The sequence below is a fragment of the Thamnophis sirtalis genome, unplaced genomic scaffold, assembly GCF_051295495.1.
Source record: "Thamnophis sirtalis isolate CommonGarterSnake01/CBP01778 unplaced genomic scaffold, rThaSir2_p1.2 scaffold_6, whole genome shotgun sequence".
NCBI classification, from domain to species: domain Eukaryota; kingdom Metazoa; phylum Chordata; class Lepidosauria; order Squamata; family Natricidae; genus Thamnophis; species Thamnophis sirtalis.
In genome coordinates, this window is record NW_028261386.1 from 86,485,672 (window position 1) to 86,507,663 (window position 21,992).

A 21,992-nucleotide genomic window follows, 5' to 3' on the forward strand; every position below is an offset into this window, starting at 1 on the left:
AGAGCTAAATGGATTGTATTAGACTATACGAGTCTCCCTTATTTGTTTATCAGCTCAAATACAAATATATATATATACATATATGTACAAACGCACTTCACAACTGTGCTTAATTCGATGCCAGTAAGGGATGACTAGCAGATGAGAACTTAAGGGCTTGCAATATTAGTCTTCCTTTGCTACTGGTGCCCGGGGATTCTACCCGGGCCTACTCTGGGTTGGCTCTGCCTTCCTCCTTCAGAGGTTAGCCATTTGGGAACTGTTGTTCTTTGGGGCCCAACAGAGGGCCGTGCACATTTCTGGGGACTTGCATCAGATCTACATGTATGAGCCTTTGACCTTATCCCAGGGTCTGGGGTTGGTCCCGCCTCAGGCCTTTTTCCCCCCAAATCACTCCTAGGGGTTGGTTTTCCTGCCCTGGGGTTCCCAGGCAGGTTTCCCCTTCCTTCCAGGTAGAGTGGGGTCCCTCTCTCCCTCCCCCACTCAGGGGGTCCAGGGGGTGGTGGTGAGTCGAGGGTCTTAACCCGTGTGCAGGTAGGCTCTCCCGGGGCCTGGTTTTGCCTATGGTGGTACGGAGGATTAGATGGTTCTCCGCTCCTTCTAGACATGGAGGTCTGGGCCGCGCCCATCGTTGGGCTATGTTCCCCCCTACTTGATCCGCGGTCAATGATGAAATTGGAAATTTGCTAGGAAAATAAAGTGGACTAAAAGTTAATGAATAAATAAATAAATAAGTAAATAATAATAATGATAATTTTTTTTTAAAAAAAAACCATTTCTATTGAGGCCAGGGGTTCTTCCTGGCCTGCTTAGATCTGTAGCATTCCCTTTTGGAGATTGAGTTCCAAGATGCCAGGTGGTGAGTTTCTGTTGCAGGCTAATCCGATCTTTGTTATGTAGAGTAGACCGGCTCAGGCGTTTTAATCGCAGCTGTGGCCCTGGATGGGCCCATCTCTGGGCGTCTTGGCTCAGACTGTTTGCTGTGCCTGGGGCAGGCTCGGTGCATGGCCAACTGGTGGGGGGGACCTTGATGCCTCCACCCACTGATCCTGGCAGGACCACGTTCTGCCACGGCCATGGTCTGGAAAGAGATCTCGACTCCTCCCTTGGCACGGAGGCGCTGACCATTCAGTGGACGCATTCCTCCGACTTGTCTGGGGGCCTGGGCCATTGGCTCTAGAGTAACTGGGCCCTTGCCTGGGCGATTCAGTTGCAGTCCGTCACCTTCTAGTGGCTGCCCTGGTTTCATCGGGCGCGCTGAGCTTCTAAGATGTCCTCCCGTTGCCGCTGCGGGGGTCGCCCTCTGCGGTCTCAACTCCCGGTAGTTTCGTCAGGCCTCGGTCAGTGACTGGGGCAGCGCCGGGAGCGCTTTCACGTCCCAGGGAGCCTCGCCGCCTGGGTCTCTTCTGACTCAGGGCAGCCCGCCCTTCCTCCCTGGGGCGACTGGGGCTCGCTCAAGTTTGCGTCCAGGATGCTGACCACTTCGGTCACGTCGTCCGGGCTTCATTGCCGGCGTCACTGACTGAGGACCGGCTCAGCCCGCTGTCTCTGGATGACCATGCCTTCGAGAGGCCTGACCCCTTGGGGGGGGGCTCTTCCCGGTCCGAGGATGGAGACACGGGACAGTTCGCCCACTTGTGACGGCTGAGCCGGATCTAAATCTTCTTTGTCATGTGCCAGCATGGCAGCCCTGGAGGGGGTGGGGATTCTCCCTCTCTCAGGTCCCCCTGATCGAGCTTCTCGGTAGGGGGCGGCTTCTGGGTTTCCCTCGGTCCGCGGGTTCCCCGTGTGTTCTTCCCCCTTGTGATCAGGGGGGGCTTCTTCGAATCTCTTCGGTATGCTCGTTGGCTGGCTCCCTTGTGGCGGTTGTCTCCGCCCGGGTACGTGGAGTTGGGCACCCTGCTCTGAGGTCGTTCCCGTCGCCTCTAAGGGGCGGGGCGAGGCTTCGCCTTGCTCGTGCCTTCTTCCCGTAGGTGGCCACTTCCTTCGCTAAGCTCTGGCATTGGTTGGGTGCGCACCGCGCCCTGCGGCTCCATCGCCAGCGGACCGAGGGGTCCGTAGGTCGAGCCCTTGTGGACTGATCCTCCAGCCGGGGGTCGCTGGGGTCGAGCGTGTCTTCAGCCACCGTTGGCGTTGGCTGCGCTGGGCCATTGCGGAAGCCCTCGGGGTTTCGAGTCGACGGGCCAGTCCCGTCAGAGTTCACGGCCCAGCCTATTAGGAGCGACACGAGCGTGGCCTCGGGGGCCGCAGGGGGCCAGTTGAGGCCGTCTGTCGCGCGGCCTCTGGATTCCCCGGCTTCTTCCTCCGGCGCTATGGTCTGGGAGCTTTGCAGATGCGTGTGTGTCCTTGGTGGCAGGACCCTCTGGGGGTGGCGGTTGAGGCTCCCCTTGGGTCCTGGTGATTCTCGTTCTCCCTCCCTGGGACGGTAGCTTGGGTATGTCCCACGTGTGACCATTCCCTCCCCCTCTTCTGGAAAAAGGACGTTGGTCTTACCTGAACGTCTGTTTTCAGAAGGGGGAGGGAATGGTCACAACCCGCCCTGAGACCTTTCCGTCGGGGCCAAGGGGAGGGCCCGGGTGGTTCCCGGGGGTTTTGTTGTGTGTTGTTTTTTGTCTTTTCAGTTCTACCGTTCGCCTTCGAGGAAACTGGGATAGGAATGGAAGGCACCAGTATTTAAGTGTTTTCTCTCAGTCTTGGACCAATCAGGCTTTGACAACAACCCACGTGTGACCATTCCCTCCCCCTTCTGAAAACAGACGTTCAGGTAAGACCAACGTCCTTTCTCCAAGGAGTTTACAATCTGAAATTTGGTTGTACAGATAGAACAGGTATGAATAATAAATAATTTAAATAATTTCAACAACAACAACAATTTTAAACAAATTACAATAAAGTACTTGTATTTTAGAAGGACATGATAGTCAATCAGAAAGGTCGGCAGTTCGGTGGTTCGAATCCCTAGCACCGCGTAATGGAGTGAGCTCCCGTCATTTGTACCAGCTTCTGTCAACCTAGCAGTTCGAAAACATGCAAAAATGCAAGTAGAAAAATAGAAACCACCTTTGATGGGAAGGTAACAGTGCTCCGTGAGCCTTTGGTGTTTAGTCATGCTGGCCACATGACCCCAGGGATGTCTTCAGTCAGCGCTGGCTCTTTGGCTTTAAAACAGAGATGAGCACCGCCCCGTAGAGTCGGGAACCACTAGCATATATGTGTGAGGGGAACCTTTACCTTACTTGTACTTTATTCCTAGCAGGGGTGCTGATATTTTAATAATCTCTGTATGATTATTTGAATTCATTTGCTACAAAACTGTATGTTAAGGGTGTCTTTTTAAAGACTTTCTAATATTTACTGTAGTTTTACTGTGTGGTATTATACTTAGCAGTTACTAGGTATAACAGGCACTAACAGGCATTGCACTGCAATGTTGAAGCACAGAGATGGCATCCTTAATTCAGGTTTGAGCATTAGGTTAACTTGTGGAAACATGAGTGCTATTAATGATGAAACTGGAGCTTTGTTAATAATGCATTGTAATCATTGCTTCAGTCAAGCAATATCTCATATTCTTCCTATTTTAACTTCAGAATTCTAATTAAGCTGATTTTGTTCAATATAACAATATTCAATATAATTCTTGGTTTTCTAATATATGTAGAAGTAGAAACTGGGTGTCCTTGTTTTCAAGGGTAACATGCCTTCACAATGTAAGTACACTTGAGCAGCTTTATGTATTGCATAGGCAGGGAATAGCCTACGCAATGAATACATGAAGGAACAGAATTGTAATTATACAAGACACCTGATTAGCCCTGCCCTTTCCTCAAACAATGAAGATGTACGTCATCCTTCAGGACAAGCAGTGCTTTTGGCACTGTATTTGCCCACGTTAAAAAAACCAAACAAACATTTCTGTGTAAAAGGGAAAGGAAACATCTAATTGTACCAGCAATAAAGCTTGTAGATCTCAAATGATTGTCAATATGTACTATTCATATATTTGTTAAAAGATAGATTGTCTTTTCTCTTTTAGAAATTGATTACAATATATAGCGGACCCTAGTTATTAAAGTTCCTGGATTCAGTTTCGGTCACTTGCATTTAAAAGGTGGTAGGAAAACTTTTCTGAGATGTCGGAAACACTTAGTAGTTGGAAAACACTGGATCAGGTGGACAAATCAATTTTTAAAATGTGTTGTCACTGGTAGATTTTGATTTAACATTGGTTGAAATCTGATGAATTTGATGGTTAAGATTTCATAGAAGTTTGGAAAGTACATAGAAAACTTGTTTTTGGTAAGATGACACAACTCATAGGGAGGAAAAGATGACAATTTATTTTTGTGCGAACTTGTTAAGAATTAACCAGTTTTTCTTCTGATCTTACAACCGAAGCGAAAGGTATGTGCACATTTATTTATTTAGTGTATGGCAAATACATGGACTTATAGTGGTTCAAATGTTAATGTTCAGTCCACCCAGCCATTCAAAGACAAGGTGGTCTATGTTGAAAACATCAGACATTGGGCCGGTGTAAGCTCTTGATGGACATTTGGACACAATATGATGGATATTTTGTCAAGGAGCACCACAATCACACTGAGGGGTAGAGATAAGACACCCCCACTTAAACAATGAGTCCTGGCAGACACCTTGTTGGGGTATGGATCCTATTCAAAGTTGACCAATGCTAAGTGTGTGCACAAATAATACATCTATAAATGAAAAGAGGTATAACCAGAACAAAGTAGTAAATGGTGGCCCAGATAGCTTACCCTAAGATCATTTTCACAAAAGTGATATTTGAAGCCAAATGTGCACAGAAATGACAATATGGGTAGTTTAAATGTCTACAGCAGGCTGAGCTGAACTTGATCCAGTAAAACCAAAAGGATACCAGATTTGCTACTTTCTTTTCCCAGTCCTGCCAGGGGAGGAAGGAAAAAAGGATGAAAAAAGGGCCATCCTTTCCTCAGACAATTAATTACCCTGTTTCCCTGAAAATAAGACCTCTCCAGATAATAAGCCCAATCGGGCTTTTGAGCACATGCACTAAAATAAGCCCTCTCCCCACAATAAGTCCTTCCCGAAAATATTGCAACACAGCAGCAGCCATGATGTGCCCATGCTTGCCGCCTCCTGCACCTCAAAAATAATAAGACCTCCTGTCAGCACTCCTTCATTCAAAAATTAGGAAAGAAGACCACAGGACTCCATTGATAGAAATCAAGTGTACTTTTACTCATTATAAATGATCAGAAGCGAAGCAAAGCGAAGTCTGATTATTTAGGCGCGAAAGCGAATAATATATTGTATAATTCATTCCCCTCCCCTTGGCATCCCATGTACAGTCCAATCATAATTCTCCCAAGTGTCAGGTGTGAGATAACTTCGAAAGGCATCACTAGGATGGAATGCTGGTGCCGTTGGCCTTGGCGGGAAACACTCCTCCTCCACATGCGCAGTAAGGTGGACAGTTCAAATTCCAGAATCTTCCTCCAGCACAAGAATCAGTCCCCTCCCAAATACCATGCCCCCCTCCCCGTTTCAATGGCAGCCGAAGCAGCAGCAAAGCAGAGGCTGACACCTCCCTGAAAATAAGGCCAAGCGCTTTTTTGGGGGGGGGAATAAGACCCTGTCTTATTTTGGAGGAAAGATGATATTAAGATTCAGATGTTCTTTCTTTGTTTTCATTGATATTGTAAATTACTGTGGTGCATAAAATGGAAGAATTGCAGATACTCACATTGTACAGGCTGACAGCAAAATGCGGGTGGGTGTGCTGAATAGAGTCAAAGAGAAAGCTAAAAATATTCTTGAATGATCCAGTCTCCTTCAAAATTGCTGAATAGACATCAGTAAAATGAGTAAAAGACCATTCTATAATCATTTAATGTATTTTATGTATTATAAAATAGCTAACGCAGAATAGGTAATGTATATGTCTGGGTTCTAGGATGCAACCATGTCAAGCAAGAAAGCAAAATTTGATAACATTATTTGTTTACATTACTTCCTTGCATTATATTACATTTTGTGCATTATGTCAGCTAATTAACAATTTGCAGAACTTCAGCCCCCTCCCTATAATTCATAATTTCTGCAAGAAAAGTTTAGTTTCTTATAGATGATTAATAGCTCTGCCATGCTTGCCTGCCTACAGTAACATATAGGCAAACATTTAATGAAGAGAATTATTTCAGCAGATGTATGTTCATCATCTTCTCTTGGGCTTTATAAACTCAGAGAAATAGTAAAATAGCAACAGAAATAAGAACTGGTGTTGAGGGATAAGAATCAACTCTGAGGTAAGCCATGATCACCCTCTGTAAAAATTAGCTGACTTCTCTGCAAGATCATATTTGTAGATTGTGATAAAGTGGCAAAAGTCTGTAATACTTGAAATGAAGATGTGAAGAGATAGGCAATGTCTTTGCCTATAAAGTAAAACAGGAAGAATGCTAATATTTCTGAAGACTTTTCTCTCAGAAAGAAACTGGTTGTGAGCTCAACCTGTTTCAGAGGGGAAAAAACTTGACAAATAGCAAGAGAAGATGCTATCTGCTGTTGGTAGGAAGAGACATAGGATCACTTTTTTGGGGAACATAAATATTTCTGTGTGACATTTTTCAGTAGGAAACAAAATCCACTTCTGTTAGGTGACAGATGTTTAAATTTAGAATGAAATTATTTTGGATTTACATGGAGATGTACGAAACATAGTATGACAAATCAGTGTCTTCTGTAATTTTTTCCATTAGTGTTGTTTTGTAAATGTTGAACAAGTTGCCATCTAAGTCGTCACCCATAGATAGAGGTGAATGCCATTTCCTATATTGAGTGGAAATTTATTCATTTATTCTTTTTCCTCCTTCCATAGTATGCAGTACACTTTGGCTCACCTTATTACATTTTTTATATTATATCTTACTTGGAAATCTAGAAAGCTGTGTGGTAAAATGGTATTCACAGAAAAGATCTTTTCCTTCTTCCGAATAGGCCCAGACTAAACTAGTTTCCAGAATGGAAATCAGTCAAAATCATTCTGACCACACAAATGGAATAAACATTACTCAACACTTCTGTCTCCTGATAGCAGATTTAATCTTGATAATACTTTACAGTATTTATTTCCTGGGTATGAAAGTTCCTTTGTCAGTTCAGGCAATTGGATTACTCAGGGCAGAAATGAGTATTTGAGTTTGTTCAAGATTTTTTTCTATTCCTTTTTCTATATATTGGCTTCTTTGGCTTATTTCATATCACGTTTTTACCTGAAGTGTTAAAACTAATAGCAGTTTATGAATTGTTCAATGGCATTCAAGAACAAAATTCCTAGTTATACTTCTATAAACTTTTTAGATTTTAATTTAAAAGAATGAGCAGTGAACAGTAACAAGTGTAGGTTATTTTGCTGGCTTTGAACAATTACAAGTTATACAGAGTGCTTTCTACAGTGATAAAAAAAATCACTGTTGAAATATTGTTGTGTATCAAATGGAGCATAGCCAATAATATATTTAAAAGCAGAAAGCTGGTGTGTCTTTTGGAAAATTTAAAACAAGAAAGAAAATTTAAAAGAATCGTGTTAGACCTGCTAAATATATGCAAACAATCCTATGTTGTAGGTAGTCCTGCTATATTTAGATTTATGCTTGCCTTTGTCTTTCCTGATTCCTCCACTGTACCTTTAATTCCCAGTGAACCGCTGCTTCCTGGGTCAGAAGGAAACATGTGATTAAAAGAGGATTGAATCTTGTCAGATGTAATTTATCAGTGTGTTGATAATGGCTGATTTCTGAGCAGGAGGAAAAGAGCTTAATATAACAGCCCTGTGTGATTAAAAAAGACAACTACTCTTCTTAACAGTTTGCTCTTTGAAACCATTCAACCTTATCTGATCATTCATGCTCATCTGGATGCTGACGCCACAAAGAGTTCATTTGCATGATCTATTTTTATAACTATTGTCTGTCTATTGGGAAAACAAGCAAGAGGGTTGGCTTGTAGTGATTTTATTTTCAGACTGAAAAGAGTATCCTAAAATGTGGAAAGGAAAATTAATATATCTGTATTAATCTATCTCAAATATTTGACTTGAGAAGCAGTCCAGTGATAGCCAAGTGCCAGAGTTGTTGCATAGATTATACTGTATGTGAATGAGTAATGTAACAGGTGTAATCAAGCCTGTAGGGAGCTTGCAAGCTGTTTGCTTTGGAAGAATAGTATGCAGAAGGGATTGCTCATATCTGAGAACCTGGGTAAGTGGGATTGTGTATGTAAGTATGTGCAATATGAATCACAGCTGACTAACAAATCAATAGTGGGCTTTAAAGCTTGATTGGGAAATGGAAGCTGGATGTATATGGGAATGGATGCTGGTGTCATATAACTGTAATGTTAGGCCAAGGGGGATAAGATGAGGAGCACCATGTGGGATGTTACGAGGAAGAGAAATTATCAACCTTGTAGCACTCTTGATTTCTAACCTGGTTGCTCTATTCTGGGTGACAGATGTTAGGCCTCTTGGCCTTGTGATGCTGATGATTGGTGCTAGATGTGCCTGCAATAAGGCTACAGTTTATCTACCACTCGTGGAGTCATGTTGCTTATCTGTCAAACTCATGGCGTCATGTTGCTGTCACGTGACATTTTGTGTTGTTTTTTCCCTTCACGGAGCTGGGGTAGGTGTGGACGGCTTGTGACACATCTGGCCTGCAGGCCACCAGTATGACACCCCTGATGTACAATATAATAGTAGATGAAGCAGCAGATCTGACATGTATTACCAAAACCTGAGTGGGTGAGAACAGCGGTCATTTGCTGGAAAATTGTCCAACAGTTTTCATTGTTAAGATTGGAGACCCGGGGATGGATCAGTTATTAGACACATCTTCAATCAAAGACTCTGCTCCTGAGATACCAGAATGTGAGTACATAACATGTATGTTGTTAGGATATAGAGATAAGTGTGGGATCCAGCCATCTAGCAGCCAGCAAGATCCCTTCCTCATCTGCTTTCAAGGTTAATGATAGAGAATCACAGAGTCTTATAGTGTTGGCAATCTTAGCTCCTATATCTGAGGTCTAGCTCTGATAAGACCCAGGAACCTAAGGGATCTAGGTGGTTCCAGACGTTATTTGGGGAATTTTCCAGTTCTTTGGGCCAATTGCTTTAGGGCTTGATGAATTATTGGCAATGGGAGGCATGATTGTCCCTGAAAAGTCTCTTTGAAGGGGCCAATCCTGGTTGGCTTCTTGATTTAATCTCTAAGAGATGAAGTGCCAAAAAACAATTCCTGGAATACTGGTAGAGAAAGACAAAAATATAATTCAAACTGGCACAGGTAGGTGTCAATTGTTCAGGCCTAGATAATAGCAATAAGGAGGGGAAAGCATCTTCATTTCTCTCCTAGTGTGTCACCAGGCTGTTTTCCAGAAACTAGTTTAGAGTGACTAATTTCCTTTCAAGGAGGAGTTAACATTATGATCTCCCTTCTGACCACAGTGAGTAATTTGCACAGCTGATAATTCACTCAGATTCACTGCAGCATTAACTCCTTATGGACCACAGCTATGTTGCCATGTTATCTGCAACTCCTGAACTGAGAATTCTGGGGATTGAGTCTCTCTAGGTCTGCCACCTGTGGCTTGGACCTCTGCTTGTCCTGACTCTTGTGAAGAATGTGTATGTGATTATGTGGACTTTGGAGATGCTTGATAATTTTTACAGGAGTGGTGTTGCCCACAGACTGAAGAGCCTGTCACTGGATCTGGTGATCACTTGTCTTCAGCCTCCCTTTTTGAGGAAAGGTTATTGAGAAGTGGTGGAGGATCAGCTACAGTAGTGAATCAGGGAAGAGTTTGCCTGAGTCTCTTTTGAATACTACAATACAATACAATAGCAGAGTTGGAAGGGACCTTGGAGGTCTTTTAGTCCAACCCCCTGCCTAGGCAGGAAACCCTATACCGTTTCAGACAAATGGCTATCCAACATCTTCTTAAAGACTTCCAGTGTTGGGGCATTCACAACTTCTAGAGGCAAGCTGTTCCACTGATTGATTGTTCTAACTGTCAGGAAATTTCTCCTCAGTTCTAAGTGGCTTCTCTCCTTGATTAGTTTCCACCCATTGCTTCTTGTTCTACCCTCAGGTGCCTTGGAGAATAGTTTGACTCCCTACCTCCACTCAGGAAATCTTCACATATGTGTCCACTGCTACAAATTTCTCTTTTCCTCAACAGCTATCTCTCCTTTCATAGGTACATGTTGTCAGAACATTTTAAAGTACAGTGGTACCTTGATACTAAACTGCTTTAAAACTCATATAATATAGTACTCAACGCATTATCAAACAAAAATTTTGTCCTGGTATTTAACAAAGAAGCTAGAACTTCTCAGTGTTGGTCTGATTCGCTACATTATTCCTTATGGGAAAAATCTGTTTGGTACTCATCGTTCCTCCTGAAACCAATTAACGGCGAATACCATGGTACCATTGTACATATATGAACAAATATAGAAAGGACACCCATTTCATTTTTGAACAGAAATAAATAACAGAAGCTGTATAGATGTAGTCCTCAATTTATAATTATAATTGACTATAATCTATAATCAAAATTACAGTTTTAAGTCATGCCAGTTGTTAAGCAGGTCGTCATATGACCAGTCAGATTTTACAATTTTTGCAGCAGTTAAGGTTGTTAAGTAAACCCTATGATCATTAAGCAAACCAATTGTCTACGATGGACAGGTGTCTGCCAGAAACCAGAAGTAAACACAGGTTTGGGGGAGGGGGATATGTAGTAAATTGCAGTCTTGTGATGCTGAAAATAGCCATAAATGCAGGCTGGTTTCCAAGCATCACAAATGTGATCACATGACTTCAAGCTTGGGGTGGGCAATCAAATTTTTGAAACTATGTTATTTAAAGGTGCATGTCCAAGCGTTATCAAAATTACTTTTGTGCTATTGCTGTACTTTTGTGGTGGCCATTTTTGCTAAGAAGCCATTTCTATAGGTGGCATGCCAATGTATCTGAATGTTTGGACAATACAGCCAAAATCACTCAATAATTGACACTACGTATTCATAATAGCACCCTTCTTTTTTCATTAAGGAATAATTATAACCAAAGGGGTCATGTTTTTTGACTCACATAATTGTTTTATTGGATTTATTATAAATTACTTTGGGAGTTTATACTCCTAAGTAAGATGCACCTGTAGCTAGTTTTCCACTTTAATATTATCATATTCTACGGGTTCATTCTAAAGCTTCTCTTTCATTGCCATGAAGAGGGGAAAAGTAAAACTCTAAAAGTAAACTTATTTCTTGAAAAGTTATTCGGGCCATGGCATTCTGCAAAATAATATTAAATGGTTGTTTGGTTGTTTATTTTTAAAAAAAGAAGATTAAAAATAATATAAATTAATATAAAGTGGAGGGAGAAAAAGTCAGAAAGCTAAAAATGCAAGAAAGAAAGAAAAAAGATACAAAGAAATAGATTCCAATCTTTTTTACAACAGTTATAGGCAGGACTATAAATTTACTTCTCTCTATAAAGTTACAGCATGACTCTCTTTTTTCTATAATCTATCCTGTCTAGTCATCAAAACCATAAATTTTAAGTTCATCTTTTTCTGTTTTATGCAAAAATTCCATAGGGGGTTTCCAGGCAGCAATAAATGTATTTTCCTTTTTGAATCAAAATCAATTTGGCCATCTCAGCAAGTTCCATCTCCTTCACTAACCATTCCTCCACTGTAGGTATTGCTAACTCTTTCCATTTTTATGCATACAAGTATCTTATTGCCATTATCATATAGAAAAATAACATTCCATGATGCTTTTTCCAACTGTTCTCCATCAGTTCCAAGGGAAAGATTTCCGGTCTCAGTTGCATATTAATTTTTAATATCCTCTGAATCAGTGTATATATTTGAATCCAAAATTTTCTTTCACCAAGCGTGGGTACCTCCCCATGGTAGCTGACATGGACGTTTGGTAAATGGGAAATATGTTATTTTAAATATTTATGTAATAGCATACTTATTTTACTTGTGACCATCTGGCTTTCTTTTGAATCAGTTTTTCTAGCTTACAAGCAATTGTATTTTTTTTAATGGATGCTTAGCTGATCATTTAATTAGCTTATTAACTAATTAACTAGCAGCACTTAGCCAAACTGGTCTGATCTGAAATAGTTTTAAAAGGTTTAGGACAGGTTGATATTAGCATAGGAGATAATCAGGAAATCCTGGGGATGTGGGCTAGACTGAGAAGTGGAAAAAACACCCCAGGCAAACTGTTTGCATATTACTACAAAGGATATGACAAGGATATGCCCATGATATCACCAGCAGTTGTGCCGTTATTGTGCTTCATCCCATTATTATATATTGGCATAATCACATTAGTTGTTTGCTTTTGTCTATGTTTTAATAAACAATTGTATTCGGAGATATTGTGCAATAATTTCAAAATTTAAAAAGAATTCAGTAATGTAAAATAATTTTTAAATACTTGGATATGTGATTTTTTTTAAATGTAGGATATTTTTTAATGTGGGATATTTTTTAATGTAACATAATTGAGCAACTTCAGGGAGTGTATCCCTTGTGGACATTGGGTATTTTATCATAGCCGTATATAACATTGAGCTCAGAATACGATCAGTTTTGTTCTCCAATTTTGCACCTGCATTATCACTTCAGAACAAACCTCAGCATACTGTATACAACAAAGACCCTAGTAGTGAGGTCATCTTCACACTTGGCATTGCATGGGTACCAATTTTCATACCTGATTGGGAGCAGGTTCAAGTTTACGAGGTGTTGATGTTTTCCATGGATGCCAATTTGTTTGCTCATAAGTGTTGAAAGCCATTCTAAATGCAGATGTGTGTGTGTAGGCCTGCTTTAATAAGATACTGCAGCCATTATGTCATGAGACTTATCTCTGCTGATCTTATGACAAAGACACTGCTTATTTGAAAGATATATACACATGCATACATACATCATATCATATCAGCTTCGCATCAGTGGCTGAGGTCACCTTAAAATGTGATGTTAATATGTTGAATCCTGGACAGTTTTGAAACTTGCTTGTCTGAAATGTTGTGTATATTGACACTGATCTATCCAAGATTTAAAGATTGATCTCAAAAGCTCTGTTTTCAGACCCAATATAAATCTGATTTGATTGTGGGTTTCAGGATAACCTTATCAGCAGTGGCCCTGCCCATGTGGATTTCTTCTGCTGAGAACTGTATTTGTCGTGACTTTCTATTTTAGAGTATTACAATATTTAGAGCTTGGAATACTATTATGCTTTACCAATACATGTTTGATTTACAATTGTTTTTATACACCTGCCTTGCACGTGCCTTAAACCTTAATGCTTGGCAGTTATATCAAGCAAGCAAGTTCAGATTTTCTGTTTTTTTTAACGTTATTAACAATGTGACATTAGTAGCTGATAATGAAGACAGAGAGGTTATGCTTTGGTAGCTTAATCAAAAGCCACTCCTGTATGTAGGTAGCCTGAAACCTGATTGTTTGACCCAAATAGTCATTTGCATCATTGAATTGTAGCAATACTAAGGAAGGAGCTGTGAAACCTTCAATCTTTTCGGTGGCACACCTAGCATCTTTCACATCCAGAGTAGATCAGATAGCTGAGCAGCAGCCATAGGATCCAGGCAGGCCTAACACCACCGCTATGAGCCTGCCCTGTAGTATTGCAGTTGCGCAATGCATTGCAGTCAATTGCTAAACTGTTGATTGGCACATAGGAGCACTTTGTATAGCCTCCTCAGACACTGCACCCCTTTATTGCCTTGATAGGTTACTGGATCCTTTCCTGTTAATCCTCAAAATGATCTTCAGATGCCAGAAATCAAGGCTCAAGCCTTCATCGGGCTCTACCAAACTTTTGAACAGATTACAGTGGTTTCAGCATAGTCATTTTGCTGTCCTTCATCGGTCTCGGTTTTGGTTCAGAAGGATGGACTTACTGGCAACATTAGGTTCTGTTTTATCTGGAATTGCTAGTGAGGGCAGCCTCTGAAATGTCAGTGATGCTAACTTGAAAGTTGAATTGGCTTCTACAAAGATTTGAAAATGCTTATTCTTGAAAACCTATTTTATCCACTCCCCTAAATTCTTTGAAGTAGACTTTATCATTTCTTGTACATGAATAATAATTGCAGCATTTCAAAATATCTATTTTATGGAATCCCTGTAGATTTCAAACTTTTCCCTAATTGCTTCTTTATTTCTCTTCGTCTCTAGGAACCTTCAAGATTTATCATGTATAATAGATGCCAACAAGATGAAGGTATTTAAAAAAAAATCAAAAGATAAGCAAACAGTAACTCCTTAAACCCATAACCTTTGCTCTGGACTAATTCTTGCTCGTTCATACCATAGCCCTGATGTTTTATTTCTTAAAAAAAATATAACAAGAACTATCAATACATTTACTGCATGCCCTATTTTCTAACTCAGTGCCAATGCTGATATTCAGTCATTACCTTAGACATATGATAAGACTTTTGCTTCTGAAGGGGAGCTGTTCACTGCTCACAAATCAGAAAATAGACTTTATTAACTGAAGAAGAAATTAGAGATCAACACAATTTATTCTTCATGTACGAATTGATTCAGGACAATGTATGTTTCCAAAGCATAGCTACCTTAAATACATAAGTATAGTGCCTGTGATCTTTGTACTTTGACTTCTAAACTAATGATGTAGAATTTACTTTTTACTTAAACCATAGCAGCTATAAAGCACTTTCTAAAAGTGTATAAAGCCTTTATACACTTTTATATAAAGTAATATACACCTACTTTTATATAAAGCTGGACTAGAAAACCTCCAAGGTATCCCTTCCAGCTCTATTCTGATTCTAAATTCTAAGAGATTTATCAAGGAAACAAGCTTCTAATTTGGCGCCCTCTGCTGCTGCTTTTCAGCAAAACACTTAAAATGCCAATAGATCCCATCTACAGGTAGTCCTCAACTTGCAACCATTCGTTTAGTGACTGTTCGAAGTTACAGTGGTATTCGAAAATGTGATTTATGACTATGTTTCACACTTATGACCATTGCAGCACCCTCATGGTCATGTGACCATAATTCAGATGCTTGGCAACTGTCATGTATTTATGTTGTAGTGTTCTGGGTCATTTTTCGCAACCTTCTGATAAGCAAAGTCAGTGGGGAAGCCAGATTCACTTAACAACCCTGTTACTAACTTAACAACTGCAGTGATTCATTTACGAATTGCAAGAAAAAAATGTAAAATGGGCCAAAATTCACTTAACAACTATCTTGCTTAACAGCAGAAATTTGGGGATCAATTGTAGTCGTAAGTTGAGGACTACCTGTATATAGTAGATGTTAAGAGTTCTAGTCGAGAGCATTAAGTATAATTCAGATTTGAATATGAGTTCACGTGCAGAAAATTCAGGAACATACCCACATAGACTGTGAATGGCCCTGCATGTGTTTTCCAGGAAGCTGTTTATAAGAAAACTGAAGGGTGACCATTGAATTTTGATTTCAAAGGAACCTGTTTATAAACATTTATTCAGTTAATGAAACTGAAAAGTGACTTCTCAGACTAAAGTTACCTATAAAGTAGTTAAAATTAGAAACCCTACAACACTACACTCCTATCTTTTGCCCAAAGAATTTATAAAAAATCAATGAATAGCAAAAAAATATCAAGGATCCATAAAAGCACCTAACGAAACAAACCCTGTTATGGCGTGAGATAATTATGTTGTCATTTTCTCCGCTCTTGCTACTGGCAGCCATGAAAAGGAAGCAAGCTTGAGAAAATGTTATAGCATAGTAATATCAGATTCCACTTTTGTTATTGTTACAAAACACACTAGGGGGGTTTCCTTTAACATCTGTCTCCAGAATTATACAAACTTGCAAACAAGTCTTCACATACCCTGACATCCGTCCTTGTCTTTTGAACTCTTTTTTTTTTTTTTTTTTTTGCAGGCAGCTGGATCTTCTGGAAGAGGTTGTGTGGAACTCTGCTTTAGTAGATGAGCAAATAGACCTCTGTGGTTCATTCTTCATCTGAACCTTTGTTAACCATGAATAACCTTCCCCACCATGCCTTGACAGATGTAAATTAAACTGTTCAGAGACATTTCCTGCCATGAACAGAACTGCTTGACAATTACCTTTTAGCATAGAACTACAAGAGATCTGCTGCCTGCAGTACGACTATGTGGAAAGTTTTCACAGAGGAAAAGACGTCTGTGAAGTTAGAACAGCTGTGGAAAAATGGGAGCACCTGAACTTTAAAAAGCACAGCACTGGATACACTTCATGTACAGCTTTCAAGTGAACTAGTACCTAAGATCTTTGGTGACAAAATGGACTCTGGAGATATAGCTATAGGGCAAAACGCTACCTCAAGAACTGGAGAAGCAGCAAAAGTATCAAGCAGATGGAGGCAGGAGCATTCGGCTAATGTGAAGATGGGCAGCCTGGAAGGTCAGGCACAAATTGATCCAGAACACATGGGAAGCCCTGTGTCGTCTCAGCTCTTTAGTTCTGCGAAAGGGGTATCACCGAGCAATGCAACCCAACAAATCACAGACAAGCAATACCCTCAGCAGCTTCCAAGTCCATACTCCTGTCCACACTCGCTTTCATTTCCACAGCCATCGTTGCCACAAGGTTTCTTGCACAATCTGAAGCCGCGACAGAGCCTAGAAGGCCACAAATGGCAATTTTCTGGCCCCCTTCAGCCAGTTGCCTCCGAGGACCTGTTTCCTTTTCATGTGCATGGCCATAGTGGAAGTTTCTCCAGAAAGAAAGTGTCCAATCTTAACCCTGCTTATAGTCAGTACTCTCAGAAATGTATAGAGCAATCCTCAGAAGACGGTTATAAGAAAGAACATAAATCCAAAAAGCCTGGCAAATACATTTGCCCTTACTGTAGCAGGGCTTGTGCCAAACCTAGTGTACTTAAAAAACATATAAGGTCCCATACGGGGGAACGACCCTACCCTTGTGTCCCTTGCGGTTTTTCATTTAAGACAAAAAGCAATTTATACAAGCACAGGAAATCCCATGCCCATGCAATTAAAGCAGGACTAGTACCTTTCACAGAATCTGCTGTATCTAAGTTGGACCTAGACAGCAGTTTCATTGATGTGGAAGCAGAGATACATTCGGATGGGGAGCAGAGTACAGATACAGATGAAGAGGCGTCGCTACTTGTTGAAAGTTCTGAAAAACTGAGCCCAGTTCCGCAGATTCCATTGGACATTGCAAGCAGAAGCGGCTTTCATGCATCCCTAGAAGAATCCTTGGGAAGTCCAATGAAAGTCCCTATTTTAATTATTCCCAGAAGCGGGGTGCCCTTGCCATGTGAAAGCTCCCTGCATGTTGGGACCGATAATCTGCAGAATCCATTAAATACGAAGTCTGATGACTCTCACACAGTTAAGCAACGCCTTGCCTTGAGGCTGTCTGAGAAGAAAGGACAAGATTCTGACCAGTCATTAAATCTACTGAGCCCGCATAGCAAAGGAAGCACTGACTCTGGTTATTTTTCACGCTCGGAAAGTGCAGAGCAACAGATAAGTCCACCAAATACCAATGTGAAATCTTACGAAGAAATCATCTTTGGGAAATTCTATAGGATCAATCAAAGGACTGCACAACCATTAGCAACAGCCAATCAAGATTGTAATTCAGTGGGTAGAAAAGGCAAGATGGAGCCACTACCTCTTGTAAACCCTAGATTAGACATTAACTTGTCTGAAGAACGAATGTCTCCAAATAATGAAGCACTAATGGACTCTGGCAACAGGAACATTATGAAAAATAGCCAGGTCTTTGATGACTGCAGTTCAGAATCCAAACAGTTGCAAATCGTTACATCATCCATCAAAAATGAATCAAACCTTTATCCAGGAAGTCATTTGGGTGATGCGTCTCTGCTCCTGGAACCTTCAGCAGATTCAAATCCATTGATTAGAAGCAACTCCATGCCCATATCATCTGCAACTAACTTGAATGTCCCATCATCTTTAAGAGGAAGCCATTCATTTGATGAGAGAATGACGGGTTCAGATGATGTGTTTTATCCTGAAACTATAGGAATACCCCATCAGCGAATGTTAATAAGACAAGCAGCCTTTGAACTTCCTTCATTGCAGGAAGGACACTCGGATTCGGAGTATCATGGGCGAATGGGGAAGAACATTATGGTTGCTTCCATTAGATCACCCATTGGAGAAAAGGGGCCAGGCATGAGAGAAAAGAAATTGCCAGCAGGGGAGAGACATATTTATGAGGGTGACTCTTCTGGAAAGCACTATAGAAAGTGGGAAGACTATGGGATTCTGAAGCAAAGCTTCAGTGGGTCAAAACAAAGTAGAGAATTCTATACCGAATCGCCTACACAGTTACAGGCAATGTCTTCCACATACGGCATTGTATTTGAAAATCGAAAGCGTAGGATCCAAAAGAGTGTTGGAGATGAGGAAGACATGCCATCATTATGCAGTGGGGTTAGTAGCAATTCCATGACTGGTGATTTTGACCCAAAATCGCAAACCCAGGATGGACCAAGGAGTGGATATGGCATACAAAGCCACGAGAGCGCTGCTCATTGTCATTCAGAGCGGTTTGAGATGTGTAGACCCCACTTACAATCATGCAGTCCAACCACTAGTTTAGAAGAATGCTCTTCGGCTGCTGATCAAGAAAAAGCTGCAGAATCTCTTAGCAGAAAAGGAAATGTAATTTCTGTGATTCAGCATACAAATTCCTTGAGTCGGCCAAATTCATTTGAAAGATCTGAATCTACAGAGCTTGCGACTTGCCAGCAAGAGAAAAGCTATTTGACATCTGAAAGTTTTGAAAGTGAGGTTGCGGAATTCCCAATGAGCCCAGAGAGAGTCCAGCAGATAGAAAATGCCGAGGTTGCTAGCAAACAGCCTTCCTCGCTGCAGCCTTTTCAGACCTACATGCAGCCAAGGCTGGTTCGTCAGCATAATATACAGGTCCCCGAAATCCGTGTCACTGAGGAGCCAGATAAACCCGAAAAAGAGAGAGAGGTCCCCGTGAAAGAGCAAGAAAAGCCTGCAGAAGAATTCCAGTGGCCGCAAAGAAGTGAAACCTTGTCCCAGCTCCCAGCTGAAAAGCTACCGCCCAAGAAGAAACGCTTGCGTCTTGCTGACATGGAACATTCCTCTGGAGAGTCCAGCTTTGAATCCACGGGAACTAGCCTTTCTCGCAGCCCTAGCCAAGAGAGTAACCTGTCTCACAGTTCGAGTTTTTCAATGTCTTTTGAACGAGAGGACAGTATCAGGTTCATGACATCAAGCAGACAGGATGAATTGGCCAAGCAGCCTGAATTTTTGACTGTCCCAGCTGGTGCTTATTCTCTTTCTGTCCCTGGACATCACCAACAGAAAGAAATGAGGCGCTGCTCGTCAGAACAGATGCCTTGTCCTTATCCTGCTGAAATCCCTGAGATACGGAGCAAATCTTTCGATTATGGGAATCTGTCTCATGCTTCTGCAGCAGGAGCACCTCCAGTGGCTTTGTCTCCAGTGAGAGAAAGGAAGAAATGCTTTTTAGTTCGCCAGGCTTCTTTCAGCGGCTCCCCGGAGATTTCCCAGGCCGATTCAAGCATGGAACAAAATATAAAGCAAGAGCAAACAGAACATGGGCATGCTGGTCTTCGGTCTTCCCAAACTCCTTGGTCTCATTCCTCCTTTTCTCTTCCTTCAGATGACTCTAGGAAGCAAGCTACTGGTTCTTGTCCTTCACGAAGCAGTAGTTTATCACCACTTTCCCACCTCTCGGTCCCCCAAGCACCTTATATTCTAAGCAAATATCCAGCCGAACAACAGCACCTATTTGCACTGCAAGAAAAAGTTCCCTTTTTTCCTATCCACAGCACTATATTGCAGTTCCCCTACCCATCTGTCTGCATGGTTCACTTGCCATCTCAGCCCTTGTGGCCTTCAGAAATTTCACAGACCCCCTTTCCACATCACTTTGTACAGCAGCTTCAAAAATCTTATTCTAAGCAACCTTTCCCAATGGAAAGCCACCCAGGCTGCCACTTGGAATATGCTCAAGAGCATATTCGAAAGAAAGCTGATTATATATGTACTAAAGAGCAACCTTACCAGCGTTACTCAGGAACATCTGGGCAGTATTCTAAAAATGCACTTGCAATTTACCAGCCAGATTGTAGCATTAAATCAACTGATACCTCTTCTGAACAGCAGCTACAGGTGAATTTTGAAACCCAGAATATTGAACCTGTTCAGTCATTACCGGGCACCGTTGTTCCGGTTAGACTCCAGACCCATGTGCCGTCCTATGGTAGTGTCATGTACACAAGCATTTCCCAGATTCTTGCTCAAAGCAGTAGCCCTGCTATCGTCATCTGCAAAGTAGATGAGACTCTTTCTCAAAGGACATTAGCAACAAGCTCATGCATGCACGGAATAGAGTTTAACATAGCACAGATGTTAAACCAACATGGAGGGCTGGAAAAATATCCCTTGTGGAAAGTACCACAGACTCTCTCACTCAACTTAGACTCTTCTATCCCATTATGTTTGACCCCCAGTTCAGACACTGCCTCTTCTCTAGGTGGAAACAAACGTATGCTTTCACCAGCAAGTAGCTTGGAGCTCTTTATGGAGACCAAACAACAAAAGAGAGTCAAAGATGAAAAAATGTATGGACAGATCGTTGAGGAGCTAAGTGCTGTAGAACTCACTAATTCGGATATAAAGAAAAGTTTTCCCAGACCACAAAAGCCCCAGCTGGTTAGGCAGAGTTGTACCACTGAGTCAAAAGAAAGGGGGCATTCTCCTTTGCTCTGTTCCCCATTATCGTCATCATCTCAAGACTTGCCAGTTAGCAAACCATCTCCCGCTGAGTCTTCTCCATTAAACAAGGAGAAGCTTCCCAGTTTTGATTCTGCTTCACTTGGGCAAAAGTCTAGTGGCACCTCTGAAGGCAGGGAATCCCCAGAAGAACTGGATGTGGACGAAACATCCTCAGATATGTGCCTAAGCCCACAGAGATCTTTGGTTTCTTCGGGAGAAAGTCAGATGGAAGACCAATCCAAGCCACAAAAATTGCCATTTGGTATGCTGGTACAAATGGCATCTCAGCCAAGTGGGAAAGCAGTGACCTCAACAATTCTCCTGACAGATCTTGCTGACATCCAGCACATTTTGAAATTCCCTAGTTTGAGGACTACCACAACTGTGAGCTGGTGTTTCCTAAACTACACAAAACCCAGTTTTATTCAACAAGCAACCCTAAAATCATCTGTTTATGCTTCATGGTGCATTAGTTCTTGTAATCCAAACCCATCGGGACTGAGTACAAAGATTACCCTTGCACTCCTACGTTCCAAGCAGAAAAGCAGCACAGAAATCTATACACTGTCTCCAATGCATAGGCCTGGAATGGGAAAGCTGACATCGTCAAGTACATGGAAAGAGTTTGCTCAGGTAATCTGCCAATTCTTAAAGATCTATGGGTGTTAGTTAGCTTTTCTATTATATAGACAAGCACAGTGCATGAGAGGCATTTCAGCGTAATGTTTCTGGAATAGTTTTCCAACATATTAATGAGTTTGTTGGTTCATTCTAAGAAGGTTTTTTTCAAATCTATGAGTAAGAGTTAGTTGGAAAGTGGCATCATGATTATGGATTCTTTCTGAAAAACCTTCTGGGGATTTAACATTTTCCAATTAGATTTTTCAAAGGAAGTGATTCCAAAGGTTCTATTTCAGAAGAAGAAATTGGCTATAAAACATAAATATAAAATGTTAATTTCAAGAGTTTCATAATGTGTCGGTTGTTGCATTAACTGATTTTCTGCATCTTTCGACACATATAAATTTTCAGAATGCAAAATGTATTGAATTATCATAAGGATAACACATTCTGAAGTCGTA

At 41.3% G+C, this 21,992-nt stretch overlaps 1 protein-coding gene across 2 annotated transcripts in view; it reads left to right on the forward strand.

Annotated features, from left to right (window-relative positions):
* HIVEP2 (HIVEP zinc finger 2) overlaps positions 1-21,992 on the forward strand; it is a 54,870-nt gene that overhangs the window by 11,924 nt on the left and 20,954 nt on the right. Inside the window, exons 2-4 of one of the 2 annotated variants that reach the window (XM_014068616.2) lie at positions 8,683-8,932; positions 14,302-14,347; positions 16,031-21,543. In XM_014068616.2, the coding sequence (XP_013924091.2) occupies positions 16,414-21,543 (5,130 nt within the window). In that variant the 5' untranslated portion in view covers positions 8,683-8,932; positions 14,302-14,347; positions 16,031-16,413. The remainder of the gene's footprint in view (positions 1-8,682; positions 8,933-14,301; positions 14,348-16,030; positions 21,544-21,992) is intronic. The other variant, XM_014068617.2, reaches the window with a different exon arrangement.